The sequence below is a fragment of the Saimiri boliviensis genome, chromosome 10 (genome assembly GCF_048565385.1).
Source record: "Saimiri boliviensis isolate mSaiBol1 chromosome 10, mSaiBol1.pri, whole genome shotgun sequence".
Classification (NCBI taxonomy): Eukaryota; Metazoa; Chordata; class Mammalia; order Primates; family Cebidae; genus Saimiri; species Saimiri boliviensis.
In genome coordinates this window covers 95855088-95880670 of record NC_133458.1, presented here as the reverse complement: position 1 = coordinate 95880670, position 25583 = coordinate 95855088, and the positions used below count along the sequence as shown (strand labels likewise).

The following is a 25583-nucleotide window of genomic DNA, read 5'->3' as shown; positions in this document are numbered from 1 at the left end:
TTTGCCTGGCTTAGCTCCCCTTCTGCTCCAAAACATCCCATCTGAGGGAAAATGCGTGAAACATATGAACATAAGAACTTCCACGAAAGGACAAACTGCTGCCCAACCTGGAGGCTCATGTTGTTTTGGAAATGGCGCTGTTCAAAACCAACAAGGTGGTCTAGCAATCCTTCATCTCTCCGCTTGGCTCAGGGGACCGTACGGATTTTCTGGCACCTGAGTTACCTGCCAAGAGGGTGTGCTATTCTCATATGGATTCTTTAGAAGCGACTCTCCAGCCTCACATGTGCTTGTCCTAAGAGCTGCCATCTTCAAGCCACGCCCCTGGCATGGGTCTTCACTATGAAGCTCTGGGACACATGCTCAGGTTCAGGGTAATCTCAGGCAGGGGCCTTTCCGTGGTCCCCTCTAGAATACTTCACTAGTATTTTTGCCTTATTTTTTAAAGAGGGCCTTCCAGAGCATATCAACTTCAAGCTCAGTATCCACTCTTGGAGCCTTGTATTCTAAAACTAGAAACTGTGTTATCTTACCAGGATTCATATACCTTTGTATTAAATAGACATGAGTTTGAACCATATCAAATTACCTGATTTTGCAGATCAAAAACTATCAGGTATCAACAGTTGCATGCGGTTCACCCTAAATAACTTCTAGGTTTTCTACCTAATGGATCTTTCTCTACTGTTAAAAGTTACAGCAAAAAATGTCACAAAGGCAATGAGCAACCTGGGAAAACCCTTCCTTCTTCCCTCTTTTATCCTTTTCTTCTTTCCTTTCCTCGATAAATGCTGATGAAGGGCCTTGGAAATCCAAAAGCCCATTTGCGGCAGCAAGTCCTGTGGGGTCACAGATTGCGTGAGGAGCAGCTGGGGCCCTGGCAGGGGAGCGCGCAGGAGAGGACGCACTGCAGGGGAAGCAAGTGGTCCGAAGAAGGTGCAGCTGAGATGCTACCTGGGTGCGTGCAAAGGAAGGAAAGGAGGCTTCGGCGAGCTCCGGCCGCAGAGCCACTGGCCCTGAAGTCCATTCTCTAACCACTACGCAGCCCCTCCTCTGCAGGGGAGATGCCTGCAGGGGCCAGCGAGGAGTTCCACAAAAGGAGGAACTGTCGCACCAAAGCCACGACTATTTAGAAAACACCTAAGGTGCAGTTAGTTGATATTCTGGGAGAGGCAGTATAAAGATGCTGGAAATATACATATACCTATACACATGCATACGTATACACGATCTGAGTACACATTTACATATAATTAATCACTGTCATTTAGCCTCAGTTCTCCAGTTGCCTTAGATACTTAACTGCGCTACTCTGGTGCTCGGACCAGCAGTGTCAAACCATGGTTCCTGGACCAGCAACATCAGCCTCTCCTGGGAAGCTGGGCTGCCGGTCACACATGCGGTACTAGATGGGCGAGGACCCGGGACTCTGTGTCCTAACACACCTTGCACAGGATTCTCATGGATGCTAAAATTTGAGAACTACTGGACTTGAGCCAACATGATTAGCAGGCTAAACACTGCTGCCCTTTTCCACCGTATTTTAAGCTGTATACTCTCACCGAGTTGGAAGAAAACCTTTGCTCTCCTAAGTAATAACATTTCCATTTCAATACCCTTTAAACTATTTAATTAGTGGGTAACTGTTTCATAGGTATTAAAGGTTAGGATTTGTGAAGTCCAGGCTAATGAGTATTTTTTATTTTATTATCAAATTCAACACAGATAATATTTAAAGTCCACAGCTTTTCTAAGAAAGGCATATATTACAGTTCTGTCTTCGCAGGTAGGAGGCGAAATGAAGAAAGAATGCAAACACATTAATTCATTCAACAAACACTTATTCCAAGTCTGTGTTTAAGGAAAATGGCAGAAGGCGGTGGAGAATGGAAGGCTCCGTCTTGAACACAGAAGCCCTGCAGGTTAACCCAGCTCTGTGGGGCCCCATCTATCCACCCCCAGCCCCTCACCTCCCACCCCCGTGGGATAATGGGCTTCCTGTTTTCTTCCACTCCTTTCCCCAAAACCCAGTAAATCTTATGAAAAGCAATTTAACCAACTTAGGCCTTCAAAATTTACAAGACTAAGACACAATTAGCTTTGGTAATAGCGTCACCATTTAAAAATGGAAAAGGCAGGCTGGGCACAGTGGTGGCTCATGCCTGTAATCCCAGCACTTTGGGAGGCCGATCACAAGGTCAGGAGTTTGAGACCAGCCTGACCAACATGGTGAAACCCCATTTCTACTAAAAATACAAAAATTAGTGGGGTGTGGTAGCATGCGCCTGTAATCTCAGGTACTCTGGAGACTGAGGCAGGAGAATCACTCGAACCCAGGGGGCGGAAGTTGCAGTGAGCGAAGATCATACGATTGCACTCCAGCCTGAGCGACAGAGCAAGACTCCATCTCAAAAAAAAAAAAAAAAAAAAAAAAAGAAAAAGAAAAAAAAAGGGACAATTTGCCTACAGCAACTGGGTTTTGAAAGCAAAAATGCAGAAGCCTCAATGTTACTGCCTTAACCTCCCTGAGCCCCAGTCTCTATCCTCTCCGGTCCTTCTTCCACCCTGCCACCAATGTAGCCTTCTAAAAATCACACTGCTGGCAGCTCCTTAAGCCATTTGGGCATAAGGTCCACGCTCTGGAGATACTTTATGTGGCCCTTCCCAAGCCCGCCCATCTCCAGCCTCCCCTCTCCAACCTGGTCATCTCCCTCCTCGGAGCCTTCCCCTCTGCCAACCGTGCCCGGAGGCTGGCCCAGCTGCTCTCTTCCTTAGAGAGACCTTCTCTGCCAGGCATGGACGATTTTTTTGTTTGTTTGTTTTGTAGGACTCCATTGGGGCTCTTCTGGCTACAGCAAACAGAAACTTCACCCAAAATAACATAGCACAAAGAGAAAGAGAAATGTACCAGCACAGAAAACCAAGGTGGGAACTCCCCACATGGGTCTCTCTAGAACGAAGCTCTCCGTTTGACACATTCTCCATCTCTACCATGGGCTTTCTTCCATGGCTTCATTCTCTGATGTCTGACTCCCCAAGTGCCGGTTGGGTGGCCCCTCTCGCACAGTGTTTATGTTCTGTGACTTAGCAAGCCCAGGTGGAAAGAGTTCACTTCCGTCTTAAAGCTTCCAGCAAAGACCCTGGGGTTGACTCACTGTACCTGTGTCACGGGCCCATCCTGAGCTGGTCGTTGTAAGTGCAACTGGCCAGCATTGTGCTTGGCACAGATTAGGGGCTCAATGAATATTTAATTGTTATTCTTATTAATTATTAATAGTTAAGCATGAATGAATTAATGAATGAACCCACCAGTGAGGTGTGCTCAGGGCAATGAGAACGGTATCTAAGCTGCCAAGCAGCAGCCAACTGAAGGTATGACCAAAGCAGGCTTGCATAGGTCAGGGAAGGCTGCAGGCAAGGACCTGCCTGGGCTTGGTCTATGAAGTGCGGTGGGAGCTCTCCAAGTCAGGACAGGGACCTGGGGACGACGAGGGGGAGGAACATTGCAAAGAACTGGAAGATGCTGTGTAAAGGCTGAGAGGCACTGCACTCGCTGTTGGGATCAGAAAACTTCAATTGCTCTGTTTTGCTGGCCTCTAGGACACAGCCAGGGAGAGTGAGTAGCTGAGGTGAAGCGATGTGTGCATGTGTGTGCTGGGTGACACGGTGACAGCATCAGAAAAGGCCTTGCAGGCCACTGGGGTGGAGGGTAGGGGTCATTCTGGGGGGCCAGGAGCTTTTGAGGCTTTCTTTCAAGCAAGGGCAGCTGGCGGCAGGGTTCCAGCTCCCCTGCTCCCTGGGTGGCCATGAAGAAGTTACTGCCACCACTCCAATTCCCAACTCTTACAGCCACTGTAAGGACAGAAGGAGGTGACACACTGGAAGCCACCCTTGTAGCACCTGGTGTGTGGTCAGTACCCCATGCGTGCTAGCACTGCTTCCTTTCCTTGTGAGCAGGTTGATTTTTGCACTGAACTTACTGCAGGGGAAAACCATCAATGCATTAAACTCTCCATGTATATCATTTTATAATACCAGGGTTCGGCACTGTTGCACAGCCACGTTGAGAGATAAGCAGGTCAGGCATCCCTTCCTCACCTTCCTGAGGGTAACGCCCGTTTCAGTTTCCTTTCATCTCAACTGACTCCATCGTGATTGGAAGAAGCGAGCCGCACGCTTGTGTCTAAAGACTTGCATTTCAGACTCATCACCTTGCGATATAGTAGAGGTATACAGAGCTTTACAGTATGGCTCAACCCTTTCTAAATTCCGATAGCTCAAGGCTGACAATGCACAGAGATGGTTCTCTTAGAAATCACGGAGGCAAGGGTGTGTGTCATGAACACGTCTCTTCTTGAGGAATTTCCTCAGACACATCTATTTCTTCAAGAACAAATCCTTCCAGAGCTGAAGACGATGAGAGTCAAGCCACAGAGAGATACTGAGTAACCATACTGGGAAGAGGAAAATGATTTCTAATACGACACTTTGTTGAGAAGCTTTCAAATTAGACACACAGCAAATCTGCTCACTTTGTCAATGTGTCCAGTGGAGAGCACAGCCTGTTCAAGGTCAGACGAGCCACCTTCTAGCAACCGGGCCTTTGTGACAGGGCCTGCAAGTCTCAAGTTCCACAACCCTGAGCAAATCGCCTGGCTTTCCTAAGCCCTGTGTTTCTTGCTTTTGTGCTATAAAAGAGGAGAAACTATAAATAAAAGGGTTGTCACGAAGCAGAAGGAAATAACGTAGTTTCTGATAGGTTAAAAACAAGGATATGCTTAATAAATGTAATGTTCTTTCTGGGTGGAGTAATTGTAACTTCCCTAAAATCATTTGGGATTAAACATAATAAAAGTCCTTTATATCATGAATTGTTTTACATGGAATTTATACGTACTGTGGTAAAATATAACCACTTTCACTCTGTTAGAGGTGCATTGGGACATGCATTGTCCATAGTCCTGTGTGTTATTTCTTGCTCTCAACTTGGGTATTAAAGTGTCTCTTGCAAATGACAGTGATTTGACTTTTTGTTTGTTTTGTTTTGTGAGATGGAGTTTTACCCCTGTTGCCTAGGTTGGAGTTCAGTGATGTGATCTTGGCTCACCACAATCTCTGCCTCCCGGGTTCAAGCGATTCTCTTGCCTCAGCCTCCCAAGGAGCTAGGATTATAAGCATGTGCCACCACGCCCTGCTAATGTTTTGTACTTTTTAGTAGAGATGAGGGTTTCTCCACGTTGGTCAGGTTGGTCTCAAACTCCTGACCTCAGGTGATCCGCCTGCCTCGGCTTCCCAAAGTGCTGGGATCACAGGTGTGAGCCACCGGGCCTGGCAACTTCTTAATTAATTTTTTAAACCACTGAGTCACCTGAGAAAAATCAAAGTTGCATGTGTAAACTTTTAACTTCCTCTTCTGATGCTCGGACTTTATTAAGTTCATAAATGAGGACTTAGGAACAAAGTGAAATATTAACTTTCCAGAAACTTCAAAACGATTGTGTATAAGGAGAGAGAAAACCAACAGGGACATTTATGAACTATCATCATAAGACTTGGCCAGACAAGTTTTTATTGAAAAATGAGTAATGCCAGTTCGGCAACCTGGTCCAGAGGCCACGGAAACAAACCAATGTATCCCTGACATTTCCAGCGAATGATACAATGTATCGTTTCCATTCATAGCAATGGGAATGACTGGAGAACAAGATCATTCTTCTTTCCCCCAGGACCCCGCTCACCCGCCCCTACAAATTCTTTTTTTTTTTTTTTTTTGAGACGGAGTTTCACTCTTGTTACCCAGGCTGGAGTGCAATGGCGCGATCTCGGCTCACCGCAACCTCCGCCTCCTGGGTTCAGGCAATTCTCCCGCCTCAGCCTCCTGAGTAGCTGGGATTACAGGCACGTGCCACCATGCCCAGCTCATTTTTTGTATTTTTTTAGTAGAGACGGGGTTTCACCATGTTGACCAGGATGGTCTCGATCTCTCGACCTCGTGATCCACCCGCCTCGGCCTCCCAAAGTGCTGGGATTACAGGCTTGAGCCACCGCGCCCGGCCGCCCCTACAAATTCTTATAGGCCAAGCCTTTAATTTTGAGAGACTACAAATGGCACTTCGGTCTTTCCTTCTTCAGAGTCTGCAGGTTTCCAACTTGTTCATCTGTTGTACCAAGGATCTGTGGGGTCCCCCTTCCAAAGGAGGGCTCTCGAGGGCCGCATCCAATGCTGCAAAAGGGGCCGCATTTCACCCCATTCTGTTAAAAAAAATTTCCTGGAAATATCACAAGTTGCTAAGAATATGGCTTACCAGAGTTCATTAAGACTCTTCAGGGGCCAGGTGCAGTGGCTCAAGCCTGTAATCCAGCACTTTGGGAGAACGAGGTGGGTGGATCAGGAGGTCAAGAGATCAAGACCATTCTGGCCAACATGGTGAAACTCCATCTCCACTAAAAATACAAAAATTAGCTGGGCATGGTGGCGTGCACCTGTAGTCCTAGCTACTTGGGAGGCTGAGGCAGGAGAATCACTTGAACCCGGGAGGCAGAGGTTGCAGTGAGCTGACATTGCGCCACTGAACTCCAGGCTGGTGACAGAGCGAGACTCCGTTTCAAAACAGTGGCTTCTGGGTTATTTCCCATGTATGCCTGGTAAGCAAGATGCTACATTCCTACTCATTTCAGCAAACACTAGAGGTCCCCTTTTCTGATCTAACACTATCATTTTAAAGAAGGGGAGGTGGATTATTGGAATAAAATGAAAATGAACCTGAACTTGAATAGCTAAGCTTTCTTAATAATGGTGACAAGTAAGGGGAGTGGGAGAGAGGGACAGCAGAGGGTGGCAGGGAGCTGATGGGTGGGTTCTAGTTCTTCCGGGGATGAAGATAGCTGCCAACTTAGATGCAGCACCAACAGCTGCTTACCCAGCTCAAGGGCAAGGCAGGAATGAGCTGCCAGCAGAACTGGAATGTTCAGAGAAGGGGTTGGGCAGAAGGGCTCCCGGAGAGGCTCAGATCAGGCCTCAGGACTCAGCTTCTCTCTCCTCCTCTGCAGGCCCTGCTTTCTCTGGGCTCCATTCTCAGGCTCTGTGGGCTGGTGGGAAGGCTTCAGCAGCCCAGTCTCTACTTCCTGTCTAACTGAGCCAAGCAGAAAGAAGGTGAAAGGCTTGCCTCCTGGAAATCACAGGAGAAGTCTGCTGTGTTTCACTGGCTCTGACTTGACCACGTGGCCATCCTTGAACTATCCACCCTGGCCAGGGACATGTGGTCCTTCGGCTTGGCCTTGAATCACAAATCCAGCTCTGGGATGACTGGGCAGATGTGACTCCGCCACAAGCATCTAAACTGAGGTGGCAAAAAACGACAGCTGCTCACTATGGGGGTGGAGTGGGGAGACGGATGCGTCCTGATGAAGCCCAGGAGAGCTAAGAAAGAGGGTGACACCCAGGACGAGGCCAGAGAAGGAAAATAATGGGCTCCGCTAAAATTGTGTCACCTCTTCCCAACCCTTCTTGTTCAATGTTTGAGCTTTGAGTCTTGGTCTTTCCTCTGTACAAGGAAGAGAGACCCGGTCAGCAGCTCCTCATTGGGCATATATATCGGAATTCCCTGCGAAGCTGTTTCCAGATGACACAGGCTCCAGGCTTGTGTTGAAGTTGAAATTTAGGCTCGGGTGCTTGGTGTGTAGTTGATGTTAAATGGTGATACACAGGTGTTTGGAGAGAGAGAAAGGTTTATGTGATTTGATTAAAGTGAGAAGATGGGGGGACAAGCTTTTAAACATTTGTTTTAATAAAAAGTAGAAGTGTGGAATTTTTAATGTGGCTAGAGAGTAAGGGAGAGTTCAGGGAACTGAGGAGGAAAGTCTGTATTTTTAAAGTTTTAGATAATATTATAAATGACTAGAGCATTGTATGTGGCAGTCATTTTTAAAAAAATTCTCAAATTCATAAATCAAAAGTTCAGCTTTTACTATGTCTCACTACTTTCAACTTTTTCTCTCCTTACGCAGGTCTAAAATAATAACTCTCTCCTTCAACTGTTTCATCAACTCCTATAACTTTTTCCCTCCAGTTCCTTCAAATACAAAAATGCAAAAGAGACAAACTCTCCTAGTCAAAAAAAAAAAAAAAAAAAAAAAAAAAAAGAACCACATCGAAAATGTCAAGTATAATCTCACCATTCCATACTCAACAAAATACCCAATTTAGCCCAGGGGCTAGGGCTCCTCAAACAAATGTTTCTACTTCACCACTTACTAATTAAAAACGAAGTGCCGATAGATGGCCCACAGGTGCAATGTAAATACATGCTCCATTTCCCACATGGAACCTATTTAATTAAAAAACGCTTTAATCAAGAGAACCCTAAATACATACCCAAGTTATTGTCGCTCATCTTTTTAATATATCATCCCACCTAGACTAATATACAAACATTAACATTTTATTCACAGCCAAAACCCACCATATAATTACTAAAAAGACAAAAACAGCCCATCAGTTTCACCTCAAAAATAAAAGTAATCACCTGAAATCTACCAACACTGTTCCTACAATTAAGCCAAGCTAAAATATATATCAGACTACCCTGCCTTAAACATCATAAAAATGATCTTCCAGAATAAATTATGTAAAAGTCCCACGATTAAAAAGCCTCGGTAAAATTCAAAAAATTAAACAACCGCAGAGAGATCCCTAAAATGAAAGCTCATATAGACTCAGCCTGTTGTCCCCCCACCGCCCAGTGAGAGCCGCTGGGAAGAGCTCAAGGTCAAGCTCAGGGTGGACCCTGGGTGGGTCAGATCCAGAAGAACACCTCCTCGTGGCCTGCACAGTCCCCCTAGGTGGATAGTGGTCCCAGGTGACAGCACCATTTACCTCCTTCGGTCAAAAGTGATAAAAGTGGTGGGATAAATCCTTAAACACCTCTCCGGAGATGTTAAAATATAAACATCTTGAAAAGCTTGGCTCTTCATCAAAGTGTGCTCCACCAATATTTGTGGGACCCCAAGGTCTCTTCAGAGAGTCCATAATGTCAAAACTGATTTTATTACAGTGATTGCCTTCAGAGAACGATATGGCAATTAATCTTTAAGAAACTACCACTTGTTGCATTGTGGTCTATTATATATTTAAAACCCACATTCACCTGAAAAGTCTCTAAGAACATTCCTTTTTTCCAATTACACATCTGTGTGAGGCCAGAGCTGCTTCCTATACTTCAAACGAAACAATATATTCCAGGTTGAATACAGGAGCAGACGTGAGCAGCTGTCTTCTTTTAAGCCAGACACGAAAGCGATTTACACAAATGTAAAAACAATGCCAATATTCTCATCGCTTTTTTCTTTATTTGGAAAACTGTTATTTTTCACAAAAGTATGTTATTCATACTAACACATAATGTGTTTATTACTTTTATGTTGAAAGAATTAATACATATTTTTGAATTTTCTGTTTTTTCTTTTTCCCAGGCTGGAGTGAGTGCAATGATGCAATATTGGTTCACTGCAACCTCCATTCCCTGCGTTCAAGTGATTCTTCTGCCTCGGCCTCCTGAGCAGCTGGGATTACAGGCATGTGCCACCATGCCTGGCTAATTTTGTATTTTTAGTAGAGATGGAGTTTCACCATATCAGTCAGGTTGGTCTCAAACTCCTGACCTCAGATGATCTGCCAGCCTCAGCCTCCCAAAGGGCTGGGATTACAGGTCTGAGCCATCATGCCCGGCCTGTTTTACTTTCTAATACAGTAAATATCAAGACTGAACCCACATAAACAGAAGCATTTTGGGATCCTCAGTGACTTTAAAGAATATAGAGGGGTCCTGAGGCCAAGAATTTTGGGCACTTCTGGACTAGAATTAGATTCCTGGGATGATTTTTACAAGTCCTAGGCCCACAGAGCTGCCCACGTGCTCACGCAGAGGACCACAGGCCACAGAACGGACACCCCAAGCCATTGTGCAGCCTGATCTGTGCTATAAAACTTAAGGAAGGAGGGATGACTCAATGGGTTCATTGCTGAAAAATTTGTTCTTGGACATCACTTTCACATGTTAGGTTTGGTCTTTTGTGTCATCAGCATGTAACTCTCCTTTTAACCACAAGATGGCACTACTTGCATAGAAAATACTGTCTCAGGGGCTGTGAATCTAAATTAGCTGTTTCCTAGAGAGATTTTGGATGGGCACAAGTAACGAGGGTTTGGCGTCTGGCCCATCGTATACCTCCAAACGCTGCATGTATTAGGGTGGCTTTCCTCTTCTGTTCCTCTTTGAAGACACTGATATTGAGGAACTGGTAAAAAGTGATGCTATCTGATAATACATCCACCCAAAGTAACCGCTAGCTGACCCCTAAGAAAGGGACTAACTTTTCCTTGCTCTTTCATGAAATTATTTAAGACCACTTCAGTTAATTGTTTCCCATCATTTATATTTCAGGCTATAATCTGGGGAAAGAAGCCATGAAAAGGGAGCAAAGGCAAACCCTGAACCAGCACAAGTAATTGTAACCACCGTTGTTTAGCTGTGTGAAGAATGTTTTCCCAGAGGTCTTTTCATGGGTTATCTAGAAGGAGAGGAAGAAGTCTAGGGTCTAGCTCAGGACACCAAAGAGCCTCAGGAATATAAGAGGCATGGAAAGTGGGACAGGTGTCCTTAAAAGAAAATGTTCCCCAAACGTCTCATCACTTTACTCCCCTGTCTCCCCTTCCATCGAACCCAGGTTCTCAACCCTTGACTGCACTTGACAATCATCTGGGGAGATGGGCAGGTGAATTTTACAGTGAAGACCGATTCCATAGCCAAGTGGGGCTGAACATGGGCATTTTAAATATATTTTTAAAATTTTATTTTTTTGAGATGGAGTCTCATCTGTTATCCAGGCTGGAGTCCAGCGGTGTGATCTGGGGTCACTACAACCTCCACCTTCTGAGTTTGGATGATTCTCCTGCTTCAGCCTCCCAAGTAGCAGGGATTACAGGCATGTGCTACCGTGCCCGGCTAATTTGTTGTTGTTGTTGTTTTGTTGTATTTTTAGTAGAGATGGTGTTTCATCACATTGGCCAGACTTGTCTTGAACTCCTAACCTCAAGTGATCCACCAGCCTTGGCCACCCAAAGTGCTGGGACTATAGGCATGAGCCACCGCGTCCAGACATGGGCATTTTTAAAAAGCTCCCAGAGTGAGTCCCACCTGTAGCCAGTTTGAGAACCACAAAGCCAACCAAATCAGCAATTGCTCAGACGGAGTGATAAATCCCACATCGTCAGGGAATTCTGATTGAAAACAATGCTAGGCAAAAACCGGTTTCATAAGCTAAGTTAAATCCATTCTCACTGCGTCCTAACCCACCGCACTTTATGACTGTGCATGCAAGAGCAGGAAGATGGCCAATCAGTGTCATCATGGTACGGTACCTGTCACCTACTCTAATAGCTAAGTTATGCTATCTTCATTTACCCTTGAATCCCGAGAAAAGACTGGATATGTCAGTTACATGTTATTTCCAAGGAACCTCCTGCAGAGAAAATCCACAGGTTCTTTAGACCCCATAATGCAAGCCATCTTTTCCAGCCCCACAATGCTTCCAGCATTAATAATTCAGGCTCTTTCTTTGGCAAATGAATGCACATCTCTGCTTGGTGAAGGTCAGTGGGCAACACCATCTTTGGATCTACTGTCCTGAATGAAGTCACCAAGCTTCTCCACCCCTAGAATCAAGACACCCTCCACAGTGGCACAGTTGGAGGTCTCAACCCATAAAAAGTCTTCAACAATCTTAACTCTAAGATAGCTGCTAAAAAGCATCCTTTTCTATCCAAGCCTTCTTGATGTCACTGAAATACTTTCTATGCTATTGAGTCAACTGCCTCAGTTTCCTGTCCTGCAAAACAGAAGGGTTGCATGAGCTGGTCTCCAGGACGCCCCTGCTCCTCCAGACTCCTGCTGCTCCTGATGCTAGAAGGAGCTGGTGGCCAGATCTTAGCCCATTGAAGGAAGGAGCCCGTGCTGGGAGAAGGTGTGGGAGATGCTGAGGCACCCTCTTCATGAATTTGAGATACACTGTTCCTTAGGGCGGATTTGGGGCAATGTGTTACATTTTAAAAGTTACCCACCCACTGTTCATTCAACCAGTGCTTGCCTCAGCGAGTGATGTGTGGGCTTTAGAAACAGGAAGCAGGCTGAGGAGTAGCCTCTGCCTCCACTAATCCACCTCTAGGGGAACAGAGAGACAGAAACCATCAATTTTGAAATGCAAGTGGGAATTGGAACAGCTTGAGGCTTGAAACACACATTGGCGGGGGGCCAGCCCAGAGTCTCCCACACAGTGGCTCCCAGGAACGTGCATTTCTAAGAAGTCTCCCAGGTGATGCTGATGGTGCTGGTTCCTGAGGGCCATGCTTTGAGAACCAATGATCTCAAGAATGACCTTGGGCACAGGGTGCTGGACTCTCATAACGATGATGTGCAGCACGCCAGGGCGGCTGTGCGGGGAGGCTGAGGCTGGCGGGTTCTATTCAATAGGAGAAAAGGGTGACTGCACCAGACTCCACAGGCTGCCAGGGATGGCCACGGCACCCTCTAGCTCTCCAGCATGCATGGCCTCAAACTGAGGGGAACGTAACAGCTCACAGGCGCCCCTCAACCAAGAGGCGACAGGAGGTGATGGATCAAACTTCCTCTTCAGTTCCTCTTAGGAGCAGTTCTACCCAGCTCCTGAGACGGGAACCAGCGCCACACATGCCTATAGCAGCCTCTCCTCCTCTATTCACCTGCCCAGCCTCTACCCCTTTCCCTGGGAAGCCTTTCCAAATTCCCCATCTATACCAAACCCCAGTCTCAGGCTGTGCTTTCGCAAAGGGTCCAGGCTTAGACAGGCGGCAAATATCCTGCTGAGGAATCTGAACCCTGTCCTGCAGAAGAAGCAAACAGGAGCTTTCCCGGAATTACAGCGACAACGATAACACTCTGATGAGGAAAAAGTTGCCACGGGGACACCAGCAGTGAGATGCGAGCTTGGCGCTGGGGAGAACCAACCATTCAGGATAGGCTCAACCTTGTATGGAGACCTCTGTCAGTAAGCGAGGGCTGGACATTCCTCCCTGGCCTGGCCACGGACTCCGTTCAAGCACACTGTGGGGAAATGTAGTATTATTCCTAGGCAAAGATGCCCGGACCGGCCAGCGGATTGTATGGTGGGAGCAGTGAAATAACCAATGAAAGAACCACTGTGGAAATAAAGATGGGAAGCTGGAAAGGAAGAAAGTATTTTAGAAAGAAAAAAGAATTGTAGCTAGGAGAGGAGGGGGAAGGTTGTTCTCCGCTGAAATGGTTCATCTGTCAAGGAGGACAGCCAGGTGAGGCTGGAAGACCACCAGTCCGGGAAAGGTAACTCTCCTTGGTTTTACAGGAAGAAAGTAGAAACCACAGAGGGCTTTAGTGCCTGCCCAGAGAAAGCAAGAGGACTCTGGAAGCTGGCCTGGCAGCAGTTTGAGAAAGGCGTGGTGGTGGTGTGTTGGTTAATGGGAGGAGAGCTGGGGAGGGTCCCGGAGGGCATAGCTGAGGGGTCTGTGCATCAGGGGAAGGCAATGCCAGGAAGGAAAGAAGCAACAGCTAATCCACTGCCAGGGGCAGACACATCGCACTCTATTTGGTGATGTGTGCCCTGTGCTACCATACCCTCTCCCAGCTGCAACCTTCAGTGAAACTCTGCTAAACACAGACTCTTTGCTAAAGACCCCACGGGGAAATGAAAGTGTCCTGTCAGCATGGGGTTGAGCTGGGAAGAAACCACGTAGGTGCAAAGTGTTGGAAATGGTGTGTGTGTGTGTGTGTGTGTGTGCATGCATGCGTGTGTGCATGCGTGTGTGTGTGTGTGTGTGTGTGTGTTCAGAGCTTGGAAGAAACAGCCTGGGTGCTAACTGTAGGAACTACTGTCTGTGTGACCATCTGTGTGTGTGTGTGTGTGTGTGCATGTGCGTGTGTGTGTGTGTGTGTTCAGAGCTTGGAAGAAACAGCCTGGGTGCTGTTGGAACTACTGTGTGTGTGACCGTGTGTGTGTGTGTGTGTGTGTGTGTGTGTGTGTGTTCAGAGCTTGGAAGAAACAGCCTGGGTGCTAACTGTTGGAACTACTGTGTGTGTGAGTGTGTGTGTGTGTGTGTGTGTGTGTGTGTGCAGGCGCATGCGAAGCACTCCATGTAGAGAATGTTTGTTTATTCAGGGTTTGCCTTAATGTGTGTGAATTTAAGGCACAGCGCATTATTTTCTCCTATTTAAATTTTTACACAAGGCACTGCATCGATCACAGTTCAAAATTCCAAGAGCATGAAGGAGTAGCCGGGAACATTCTCCTTCCCGCCCTGTACTCCTCAGACACCCGCCTCCCCTCCTCACAGTGATACTGGTTCTTGCATCCTTCAAGGGATATTTTATGACTCTGCATGAAAAATATACATGTAAAAGCTTTGTTTTGGCTGGATGCAGTGGCTCATGCTTGTAATCCCAGCTACTTGGGAGGCTGAGATGGGAGGACTGCTTGAGCCCACGAGTTTGAGACCAGCCTTGGCAATAAAGTGAGATCCTGTCTTTAAAAAATAAAAAATAAAAAAAATTCAAATTTTAAAATAAAAAAATTTTTTTCTACTGGTTTACTCAAATAATACCATACTCTATACACCACATTGCCAGTCACTTCCATATAACGATTCCAGGTGAACGTTCACTATCAGCCCATATGAGGGTTCTCATTCTTTTCCTGGGGTTGTGTGATAGTCCTCAATATAGACGTACCATAATTCATTTAAGCAGTCTTAAAATGACGAACATTAAGGTCATTTTCTAATTTTTGCTGCTACAATGAATAGTGAAATGAAGAAACTGGTATAACACATATTCTTAAATGCGCTTTTATCATGTCAAGGGCATGGATGATTTTTTTCCCCCACTAAAACACAGATGCAATTTAATACGACAAACCATATTTATTTAATAAAAATGTGCCATCAAAAACATTGTTGTCATATGTATTGAATTCATAGGGTATACTTTATAAGAAAATGCTAGTTATTATAGCTAGTCATAGCAGTTTTCAGAAACAGATCACGTAAATACTGAAAATACATGTTTCTGAAATCAGATCATGTAAATACTGAGTGACTTTCAGCCTCACTTGCTTCAGGACGGCCAAAACCAAGTGTGTTCACTGAAAGCACTAAGGGCAGGGGGCACAGAACGAGGCACAACTGCTCGGCCGATTTAAGCTCTGAACGTCGAATCAGGAAGCCAGGCCCTCATTCCTAACCCTGCCACTGAGGCACAACTGCTTGGCCCATTTAAGAAGCTCTGAACGTCGAATCAGGAAGCCAGGCTCTCATTCCTCAGCCTACCACAGTGAGCCTTTCAATAAAGTAGGGGTGGTGATTCCTGCCCTATGGACCTGCAAAGTGGTTCCAAGGATAAAATGGGAGATTATTCACGTATGTGTTTAACACAAAATGTGAAATCTTGTCTTATTCCTTTGTTGCCACAGTGCCGTGGGTGAAGGTCAATAGATAATCTATGAAATAAGTTCTGAAATGTGTTTCATAGAAGAAATGACACTGGACATGACCATTTTAATTAAATGCACCGAATGGCGGCCCACATAGAGCAGAATGTTTTTAAACCCAACTAAATAAAGAATCAGCTGGGAGACGGATCACTACTGGCTAACCATCACAACTTTTTTTTTTTTTTTGGCTTCCTCTCTACCTCCCATCTCATCTACAGTTATTAAAATCAAGTTTACTGCTAACAATCATGACTGGAGAGAAATCTGGAAACCACCCAAATCTGAGGGGCAGGTAATCTATTTTTGCCAATTAAAACTGTGTTAGTATTCTTGGATATGCAGGTAACACCGTCTCTCTGGATTCACTTGGAAATGATCAATAAAACAGGAAAACGAAATTTAAGTACTCCAGCAACTGAAATGCTGATGTGTCTGGAGTTGAGAAATATCAGGACACCTGCTCATTTCACTCATTAAAACCTTTAAGATGCGCCCTTACCAAAGTAAACAGGTAACCACCCTCCACATCCCCACTCTTCTCAGTGAAGCCTTTAGAGTTTCCGGTCCCTCTTTTCTAGTCACTGACTCCATGGCAACGGTCCACTGACCTGCCCTTAAGGGAAACAGAATCTCTGGCAAGCCTGAGACTTTTAATAATTTCACTTGTCAATACAGGTCAGAGAGAAACGGATGGATTCCTACCAAGTAACTTAACAAATCTATTAACAAAATGAGTACCCCCTAGCAAGTGACCAGGTCCAGTGCCCACGGCACCCCTTGGGACAACCAAAAGTCACATCATTAGTGTCCAAGAAAACCCACACCACCGACACCTGTCCATCAAACTGCTCAGAGAGTTTGGGTGTCTCCCTGCAATATTTTCTTGATTTACTTTTTCCCCAAAAGGCCAATGTGCATTGGGTGGCTCATTCAAAGTGATTAATTGGATAATTAATTTCTTCCACAATTTATTTTTGACAAATAAATACAAAAATATCTGCAGAAGATGGCATATTTTGATGTACAAGTTTCCTGATAGGAATATTGTCCAGAAATATCAGTTCTGTTGACCAAACTTCCCTCTCAGGGGAGGTCAAGGATCTAGTAATATCATTTTCAATACCAAGGATCTCAACTCAGCCCTCCACAGAAGGGACAGTCCTCCTGCTCACCTCTTTTCCTTGAGATGTTCCAGTGTGCAGCCTGCTGCTGGTAACAGATTGCCCTTTTGGTGGCTTTGCTCTCCGATTCAGAAATATAAACACTGCTTCAGAGATTTATGTTACAATTCATCTTCTGATTTGTCATGGCCGGGAAGGTCGGCTTTCATATTTTCTATTCTAAATTACTTTGGAACAGATTTTGCAAACAGACAAAGGAATGGCTTTTGTGTGGACCGGAACAAACTCTGAAAGTTGGGACTCCAGTCCTATCCCTCTTCTGTTAAAATGTAAACCATCGGAAACCCCACAATTTCCCAAATCACTTATTTGGAAAAGAATAAACAGGTGCTTTGGAGACACTGGAGTTATGAAAAGAAACTGCCAAATTATGTTTTCACGGGCCCAGCTGCTGCACTGATGTGGTTCTGTGGAAGGTTCTCCTAGGATCTGAAGCTCGATCAGCAAATCAATTGAGATCGCCCCTGTGAAGCCCCTCTGCCAAGGTCAGTGCCAAATCCATCAGCTCAAGGCTCCTTTGCTTCCCACTGACACTGGCTGACAGGAAGCCTGTTCCGGTTTAACCAGGATTAGCGACCTCTGGAAGGAGCATTGTGATGGGACTGTACCTCCTATCTGCTTATTTCTATCTGTCCCAGCCTAAGAAGCTGGGCTCAGCACAGACTCCACAGGGGCCGAGTGGCATGGCTGGCTGTGACTTTCTTTCATTGGGAAACAGATAAGACCAGGCAAAGCAGATGGTCCCTCAAGGGGCACATCCCAAAAACCTGCTAGCAAACTCTGGTGGTGGCTTTCAAACAAACAGCTACTTACTGGATAGGAAAATCAGACCTCCCTGGCCACCTCCTGCCACAATCCCCCCTGCCTGCATACTTGCCCACTTAGGAGATTTTAAACCTCGGTGAGACATAATAACTTTGTCAGGGGCAAAGGACAGCTTGTCTTTCTAAGCTTCCCAGAGACAGCCACGTTTCCGTATCTGTCAGTGAAATGCTCCCATATCCATCAATGAAACCTGTTATCTAGGTAAGACCACCTTCAGGAGACCTGATCTGTAAATCATGGGCAGTCAGCCAGTCCTAAGAGAGGTAAATATAAATACCACGTATCTGGCCGGCTGGGTGGAATTAAAGATGGAGCCAGTGTCACTTCAAATGGCAACTGAAAATATGTTTCATCATAACACACTGATGGAGGGTTTCTTTCTTTTTTTTTTTTTTTTTTTTCAAACTCCAAATAAACCCACCAATGACTGTTGGTAGAAGCCCTGGCTCTGACTGTATAAGTTGAGCAAATCATCGAACATTTCTGGGCTTCATCTGTAAAATGAGGAGGCTGAGCTAGATTTCTAAGGTCCCTTTGGCACGAAAATTCTAGAGTTCTTTGGGTGGGGGCGGGTCTCCTCCAACATTTCAGCCAACCGCATCGCTAGTTAACCCGCCTGTTGATTCAGCATGGACTAAATAAACCGAGAGAGGCTGTTTCCTCACGCGCAACTCACCTTTTCCACCGCCGTGTGCTCTTCGTGTGTGACGTTTGTTTTTCTTGGCTCGTTTTTAGACCTGCTCAGCCTTCTGGATACTTTTTCTCTGAGTAGGGTGGCATATCCAATGTGTTCGTAGATGGGGTTAGTTGTCATTTTTGAAATGTATTCGGCAGCTTTTGTTTCTATGTACAGTGTTATCAAGCCATCTGTCACCAGATCGTGAATCGACTCAAACCTCTTCTCGCCCACGAAGTGTTTCCCGTCGTGGAAGAGCCTGTAGTTTAAGGTCTGGTTTCCAAACCTGCCCACGAGACAAGGAGGCATTACCACCACGTTAGAAACAGGCACAGTGTGGAGTGATAACAGGGAACATTTTCTGAATACTTCTTGTATGAGGGCACAGGACTAAGCCCTCGATGTGATCTTCTTCCCCCTGATGATCACAGAGACCCTCTGAGACGGTACAGCGGTTATGCCTGTTTTACTGTGGAGGTGACTCATGCTTGAAGAGATGGGGGTTCCTGCTTGAGTTTACATGCCTGGGTTGAGGCAGGGGTGGGGCTTCAATCCAGGCCGTCACATGGAGTCGTCTGATCCCAGAAATCACTAAGGGCATTGTTAGCATCCTTCTCATTTGTAACAGTCAGAGGGTAATGCCTGATTTACAACTATGTTACTTATACATTTAACCAATCGGAACCAGCTCTCGCCGATACCTGGCACTTACCTCTGCAAGGAATGCTCTGCCCTCGGTTCTGATGTCCCCTTGCCATCGCATCTTTACCACCCCTGCAGCAGAGCACCCCGTGCCTTCCACCCCAGTTGGTGCAGTGGAAGGGAAGCAATAAGGTGTACTAAACTCCCTGCTGGAGCCACTGCTAGTGTCCCCACAATCTAATCTACAGGGTCCCTCCTCTCTGGGCCCCGGCCTTCCATTTACAGCCCCTGCTTGATTCCCCACTAGAACTGCCAGCTTCTGCTGTTGAAGTGCTAGGAAGATAGGAAAGTATTCTGCATACCTAGAAGGCATGATATGACAGCTGTTTAAGTTCATCCTCATAATCACATTATTTGAGATATGTGGGCGACATACTACAACTTAAAAAGTGTCGTTGCACAGCCGTAATACGGAGATGGTGCATTGAACACACCATTGTGGGCCTGGGAAGTGCTTCCACAGACACCATTCCCTCTATGGAGAGCGAATTTTCCAGTGACGAAGAGTTCACAAACAAATTTTTGGAAGAGAATTTGGTTCTGAAACTGGATACCTTCCCTGAAATGTACAGGGCTGCAGTGAGGATCAAATGACAGAAAATATTTGATCAATGTTTGAAAAGTGCCATAAAAGCACTGTCTTTCTCGTGTCGTGATGTTTAATACTTGTGATTTTGTGGTAAAGGCTCAGTAGAGCCTGTTCTACTGGCTCATTGGCCTGAAGGGTTGTAATTGCCTTCACAACAAGTTCCTGGGGTCAACAAGGTAATCCCTGAGAGAACCCCATGAGCAAATGCAGGTCTTGTGAGGTCGGTGTGAGCAAGGCCAGGTGAAGGAGCCCTTCCTTCGACATGGGCTGCTGGGAGCTGAGGCACAGACCCTGCAGCCTCGGCCAGCTAGATGGTGCAGGCAGAGGCGGCTGTAGAAACACCAGCTTTCCAGATGGTTCCCTAGTTTACTGTGTGTCCATCATCAGAGCCCCAGTGTCCACGCCTACTGATAGCATCTGTGGCTGCGGAAATGTATGCAGCCTCTGATATACTGTGGGCGCTTCAGAAACAAGCAGAGATACCCAGTAAGGAGTAGGGAGCATTACCCTCTGACTTTCACAAAGCAGAAGGATGCTAACAATACCCTTAGTAATTTCTAGGATCAAATGACTCCATGATTGTTTACGGTAGTGGGTTTCTGTTTGGGATGATGAGAAAGTGCTGGAAATGGACTCGGAGATGTTTGCACAACACTGAGAATGTACTTAATGCCGCTGAATTTTACACGTAAGAATGGTAAAAGTAGAGGTGCAGTGGTTCGTGACTCTAATCCCAGCACTTTGGGAGGCTGAGACAGGCAGATGGCTTAAGCCCAGGAGTTCAAGACCAGCCTGGGCAACATGGTAAGACCTCTTCTCTAAAACCCAAACAAAGAAACAAACAAAACTAGCCAGTCATGGTGGTATGTGCCTGTGGTCCCAGCTACTCAGAAGGTTAAGGTAAGAGGCACTTGAGCCTGGCAGATGGAGGCTGCGGTGAGCCGTGATGGTGTCACTGCACTGCAGCCTGAGTGAGAGAGCGGGACCCCCTCTCATAAAATAAAAATGGGGAAAATGGTGAATTCACGTTATGCATATTCTACTACAATTCTTAAAAATGGGCAAATATCAGTGAAGCCACGTGTACAGCAATGAAAACAAGGAATGAAATGCGCCTCACCTGAGAGCCAGCGTGTAGCATCCCGGTTGCCGCTGGCTTTCTCTAAGGATGTAGGCACCCTCCACACCTCCGAGCAGCTCATCCGCCTGCTCCCGGGAGATGATCCCATGAAACCTGAAGGTGCAAGACCATCGTTGCTCTGAACAGACCACATACAGAATAAGGACCACAAAGAACTACCTTTCAAAGGATGGCGGGGGCACCCAGAATCCGCAGCCCACCCAGCGGGGTGAAGAGGGGAGTGACTGCTGCCCATCTCAAGTGGTTTGAAACCACCCCTCACAGGCACCAAACACAAGTATTCAAACAGGCAAACCAAAGGAAGCATGCCCAGCCCACCTGGCTTTCTGCTATTGGCTTTGCCCTCAAGTTGAAAATGAAAGTTGCAACAAAAAGCCAGGCTACATACCGCCCTCACTATTTTTTTAGCCATGGGAAATAACAGAAGAGCAATGACCAATTCAGCTCTCAGCTCAGAGAACTGTGTGTTATCCTAATCGCAAGTGGACATTTATTGATTAGCAACCTGCTTGCTTCAGGTGCAAGATGGTGTTAATTTTAGAGGCTCATTTTCTGGAAAGAGCTAGCTATAATCAACAGTCTTCTGGTTCTTTATATTTTGAGAGCAGTAGCTTATGGATATTTTAGAAAAATGTACCTGTTTTTCTTTTTTAAAGACAAATTTATCTTCCTTACCATTTTAAAACCGATACACATGCATGTGGAAAATGTGGTGTATCTGGGAAGGTTGCATACTTGGCCCACGAACACTCTGACACGGAGGCAGTTGTCTGAGGCCCAAAGAGTGGACAGCGACTCCACGGAGGAAGAGGGAGAGCTGAGAGTAGGGTCAGGAACCAGCCCACTTTCCCTGTTGCCTTTAAGCAAAGACAGCTGCTCCTCTCACAGGACTGGTGGTTTGATCAATCGGTATTTCATGAAAAGTGGGGCACACTGGGTTATGGAGTTAGGTCAGTGACAAGGGACTCCAAGCTTCTGAGAGAGGAGCAATACCTCCTTCTAGGATTACCCAACCTTGGAGAACTGTGGAGACTACATCAGAGAATAAATTTTCTGGACAGAGAAAAACTCCTTTACTTTCTTGAAAGGAAAAGGAGGAAAACGGAAGTCAGCTAGACAAGTTTTGTTTTGTTTTATATTTTCCCCAGGAATGCAAAGATTAAGTTAGAGTACAAATGTAGAAGAGTAACATTTTTAAGAGTGCCTATCACAATATTTATTTCTTAACTCCCTCCATCCGTAAAAAACAGGCCTTCCAGGCTGAAGCTTCTGTCCAAGGAAAGTGAGGTCAGAGGCAGCCTGTGGCTTTGTGTTTCAAAATTGGTTTTTAAAGGTCTACCGCAGTGAGGTCCTGGGAGAAAAAGGCTTTCTGGCTTCCCAAATTTTGATTTTAAATCTCAAGAGCTGAGGCCTGGAGGTCGTGGAGCAATGCTCTTCTGAGTGAGGATGAACGTTCTGTGACGTTAACAGTGAGCGCTCCTGCCTCCCCAACAGACCAGCATCCCTGGTTCTGGTGGGAGGGACTGACGCAGAGCCCAGCCTCAGGGCGTCTCATTGGCCCTGCCTAGCAGATATGGATTGGAACCGGGAGGCCAGTTTGTTGGGGCCTGGAGCAGAGGTGTTGGGGCTTTAATGGTGAGGCCACTGGACCTGGGAACTTTGTGGAGTAGCCTCCTGTGCGGCCCGAGCCGGGTTAGAGAGGGCCGGACACACGGACTAGGGGCAGCCTTGTGGATGGGCTGGGGGGCAGCACTGAGTGTGGGGGTGGATAGGGGTCGGGGGGCACTTACAGAGGGACAGTGGGAGGGGCAGACAGCACTGCAAAATATTCCCACATGGAAGTAGAAAAGACGAAAGCTGGGATGTCAAAGACACAACTCGTGGGCCAGAGTAACTGCAACAGGACAGGCAGACACAGAGGAGAGCACAGGGCCCTGCCCCAGGTCACTCCAGGAGAAGGCAGAGTCTCTAAACAAAGGCAGGCAACTCAAAAGCAGCCAAGTTCTTTTTTTGTTTGTTTTTGAGACACAGTCTCACTCCGTAGCCCAAGCTGGAGTGCAGTGATGCGATCTCGGCTCACTGCAACCTCCGCCTCCCAGGCTCAAGCGATTCTCGTGCCTCAGTCTCCTGCGTAGCTGGGACTACAGGCGTGTGTCACCACGCCCAGCTAATTTTTTGTATTTTAGTAGAGATGGGGTTTCACCACGTTGCCCAGGGTAGGGTCCAACTCCTGAGCTCAGGCGATCCGCCTGCCTTGGCCTCCCAAAGTGCTGGGGTTACAGGTGTGAGCCACTGCGCTGGGCCAAAAGCAGCTTTTGTTTCTTTCTTTTCAATTCTTGGTTTTGATAACGCATACTTTTTCCATTTTTATTTTTAATTGGTACATAATCATTGTACATATTTATGGAAAACGTGTGATATTTTGATACATAAGTACAATGTATAATGATCAAATCAGGGTAATCGGGATGCCCATTTCCTCAAGCATTTATTGTTTCTTTATGTTGGGAACACTCAAAAGCATCTCTTCGCTATTTTGGAATATACAATAAATTGTTTTAACTATAATTATCTTACTGTGCTATTGAACACTAGAACTGAAGTTTCTAGAACGGAAGTTTTAATGTACTTGAATTGGCAAGTTCAAGTGATTGACAGCGTCAGACATACGGTGACAAGGACTAAATTAAATTCAATCGTTCGGAAGAAGAAAATGACAATTTTGTGTACCTGAAGACCCAGTCTGTGGCCTGTCATCCCCTTTATGCATGGTTTTTAAAAGTCTAAATATCTCCAATCCATAATATCTAATATATTAGTATGACTGCGACTTTGTAAGAAAAAAGCAAGCAAGCACAAAGATGGGAAAGAGATGCAGGGGAAAGCTTAGCAATAATTCCCTTTTATGGTGGGACTATGGGTATCTTTCATTTTCTCTTTTCCTTTATTCTAATTTTTCCAAGTTAACAGGTATTAGTTTATTAATTTTGTTTTTTGACACAGGGTCTCACTCTGTTGCCCAGGCTAGAGTGCCATGGTGCATTTGACCTCCTGGGCTCAAGTGATCCTTCCACTTCCCACCTATGGTCCTGAGTAGCTGGGATCATAGGCATGTGCCACCATACCTGGCTAATATTTGTATTTCTTAAAGATAGAGGGTCTTGCCATCTTGCCCAGGCTGGTCCTAAACTCCTGAGCACAAGTGATCTGCCTGCCTTGGCCTCCCAAAGTGCTGGAACTACAGGCATGAACCACTGTGCCCAGCCATAATTTATTAACTTTTTAAAAATGAAAGGAACACCTGTGCATAGCAGAAAATTCCAATTTCAAAAGTTGAAGGTACAAAAGAACTAAAAATGCAAACAGTATAGAAGTAAAATTCCTCTCTCCTGAAAGGTATCCATTGTCGGTAGTTTCTTATGATTCCTTCTAGGAATGAATGTGTATGTGCATTTCCTGAATGGAGCATTTATTACTTTTTAAGTGGAAGAAAAAAACACCGTTCATTAAAAAAACGTAAAGGGAAACACAGAATCAGAAGATTTTAGGCTAATTTCCACTTAATATAAGATGTTCCTTTCGGTGGTTAAGAAAACACTTCCTTAGTCTCGAGCCTCTCACTATATGTTTTACATGAATTGAGGGTGGAATATGAGAGCTAAAAAGTTATTTAACAGAACTTTTCTGCAGAAAGAAAATTGCATAATACACAGTTCCTTTTGGAATTCACATGCCACAGTGTATATGGTAGATTGTCATTTTCTTCTCTTTTTAAAAAATTAATTGTGTTATCTTCCAGAAAAAAACAAATAAGCATATTGAGGAAAAGTCATACTACAACACAGATTAGACAGCAGGGGCATGGGGTGGATAGGAGCGGAGGCCAGGGCCCCCAGGCAGCATTTCAGAGATGCTGGTCAAATTCCCAAGGCACTACAAGAAACGTTCTGAAATGCAGCTGTGGCAATTAGGAAGGGGCACTGGGCCGGGACCACTAAGAGGGTCATTAATCATGAAGATCAGGCTCTGATGGGTAAGGGAATAGGAGGAAGGTTTGGGATTGGCTGGGAGAGCTTGGAAGGTAGACTCAAAAGAGACTTTGCCTCACAACGCCTCCAGGTTGGACTCGGGAAGCAAAGTGACCGATGCATCTCCTCTCCCAGGGACTGTTCTGCCTGTCCTCTGTGATATATTCTACACACCACAGGCTTAGACTGTGAATTATTTTTATGGTCATGCGAATTTGCTGGGCAGTAATGAAATGAAACAAGAGCTGAAATTAAGAGAAAAATGGAAAGGGGAGTGTGAAGGCAATTTGGCCAATATACCCCAGCCAAGAGAAATCATCATTTGGGTTTGATGAGATGGCAGGGAGGTGGGATGGCTATCCTGATTCCTGTGCCGAGTTACACCAAAGTCAGGATCTCAGATACAATGTATGATCTTGGACACCCCAAACATCTCTATTGTGTTGAGGTGGAAAGTGAAATAAAACACTAACAGAGAGACACCCTTATGAAAAATGCTGCCTTGCATTTCAAGTACTTGCCAGGCACTCGGGAGCTTTTTTTTTTGTGTTGTGAAATGTAGCACAAGATGCTCTCCCTCCCACATTAATGAAAACCAAGCACCTGACTGTTATAAAAAAATTAATCCAAAGGAGTCTGATTACATTTGTTCTTATCATTAAACTCTTGCACAATAGACATATGTGACCATATATTAGAAAATTCATAATATTTAAATGGCACATGAAATGACTACCTACTAAATTATTAAAACAAAGAATAGTATAATACATACTCTCTTCCATAATATTTTGGTCTGTTTTCCACCTGTATTAAAAAGAAAAAAAATTAATAATGCATTTGAATTCAAATCAGCTGGATTAAAATGTTACTCAAATAAACAGAACTA

At 45.5% G+C, this 25583-nt stretch overlaps 1 protein-coding gene across 3 annotated transcripts in view; it reads right to left on the bottom strand.

Annotated features, from left to right (window-relative positions):
* The window catches only part of CHN2 (chimerin 2), a 327734-nt gene that overhangs the window by 96650 nt on the left and 205501 nt on the right, over window positions 1-25583 (bottom strand). For all 3 annotated transcript variants that reach the window (XM_039472656.2, XM_003935167.4, XM_074379887.1), the window contains 3 exons: window positions 25470-25501; window positions 20646-20759; window positions 18235-18520 (listed from right to left, as the gene is read on the bottom strand). In XM_039472656.2, coding sequence (XP_039328590.1) covers window positions 18235-18520; window positions 20646-20759; window positions 25470-25501 — 432 coding nt within the window. The remainder of the gene's footprint in view (window positions 1-18234; window positions 18521-20645; window positions 20760-25469; window positions 25502-25583) is intronic.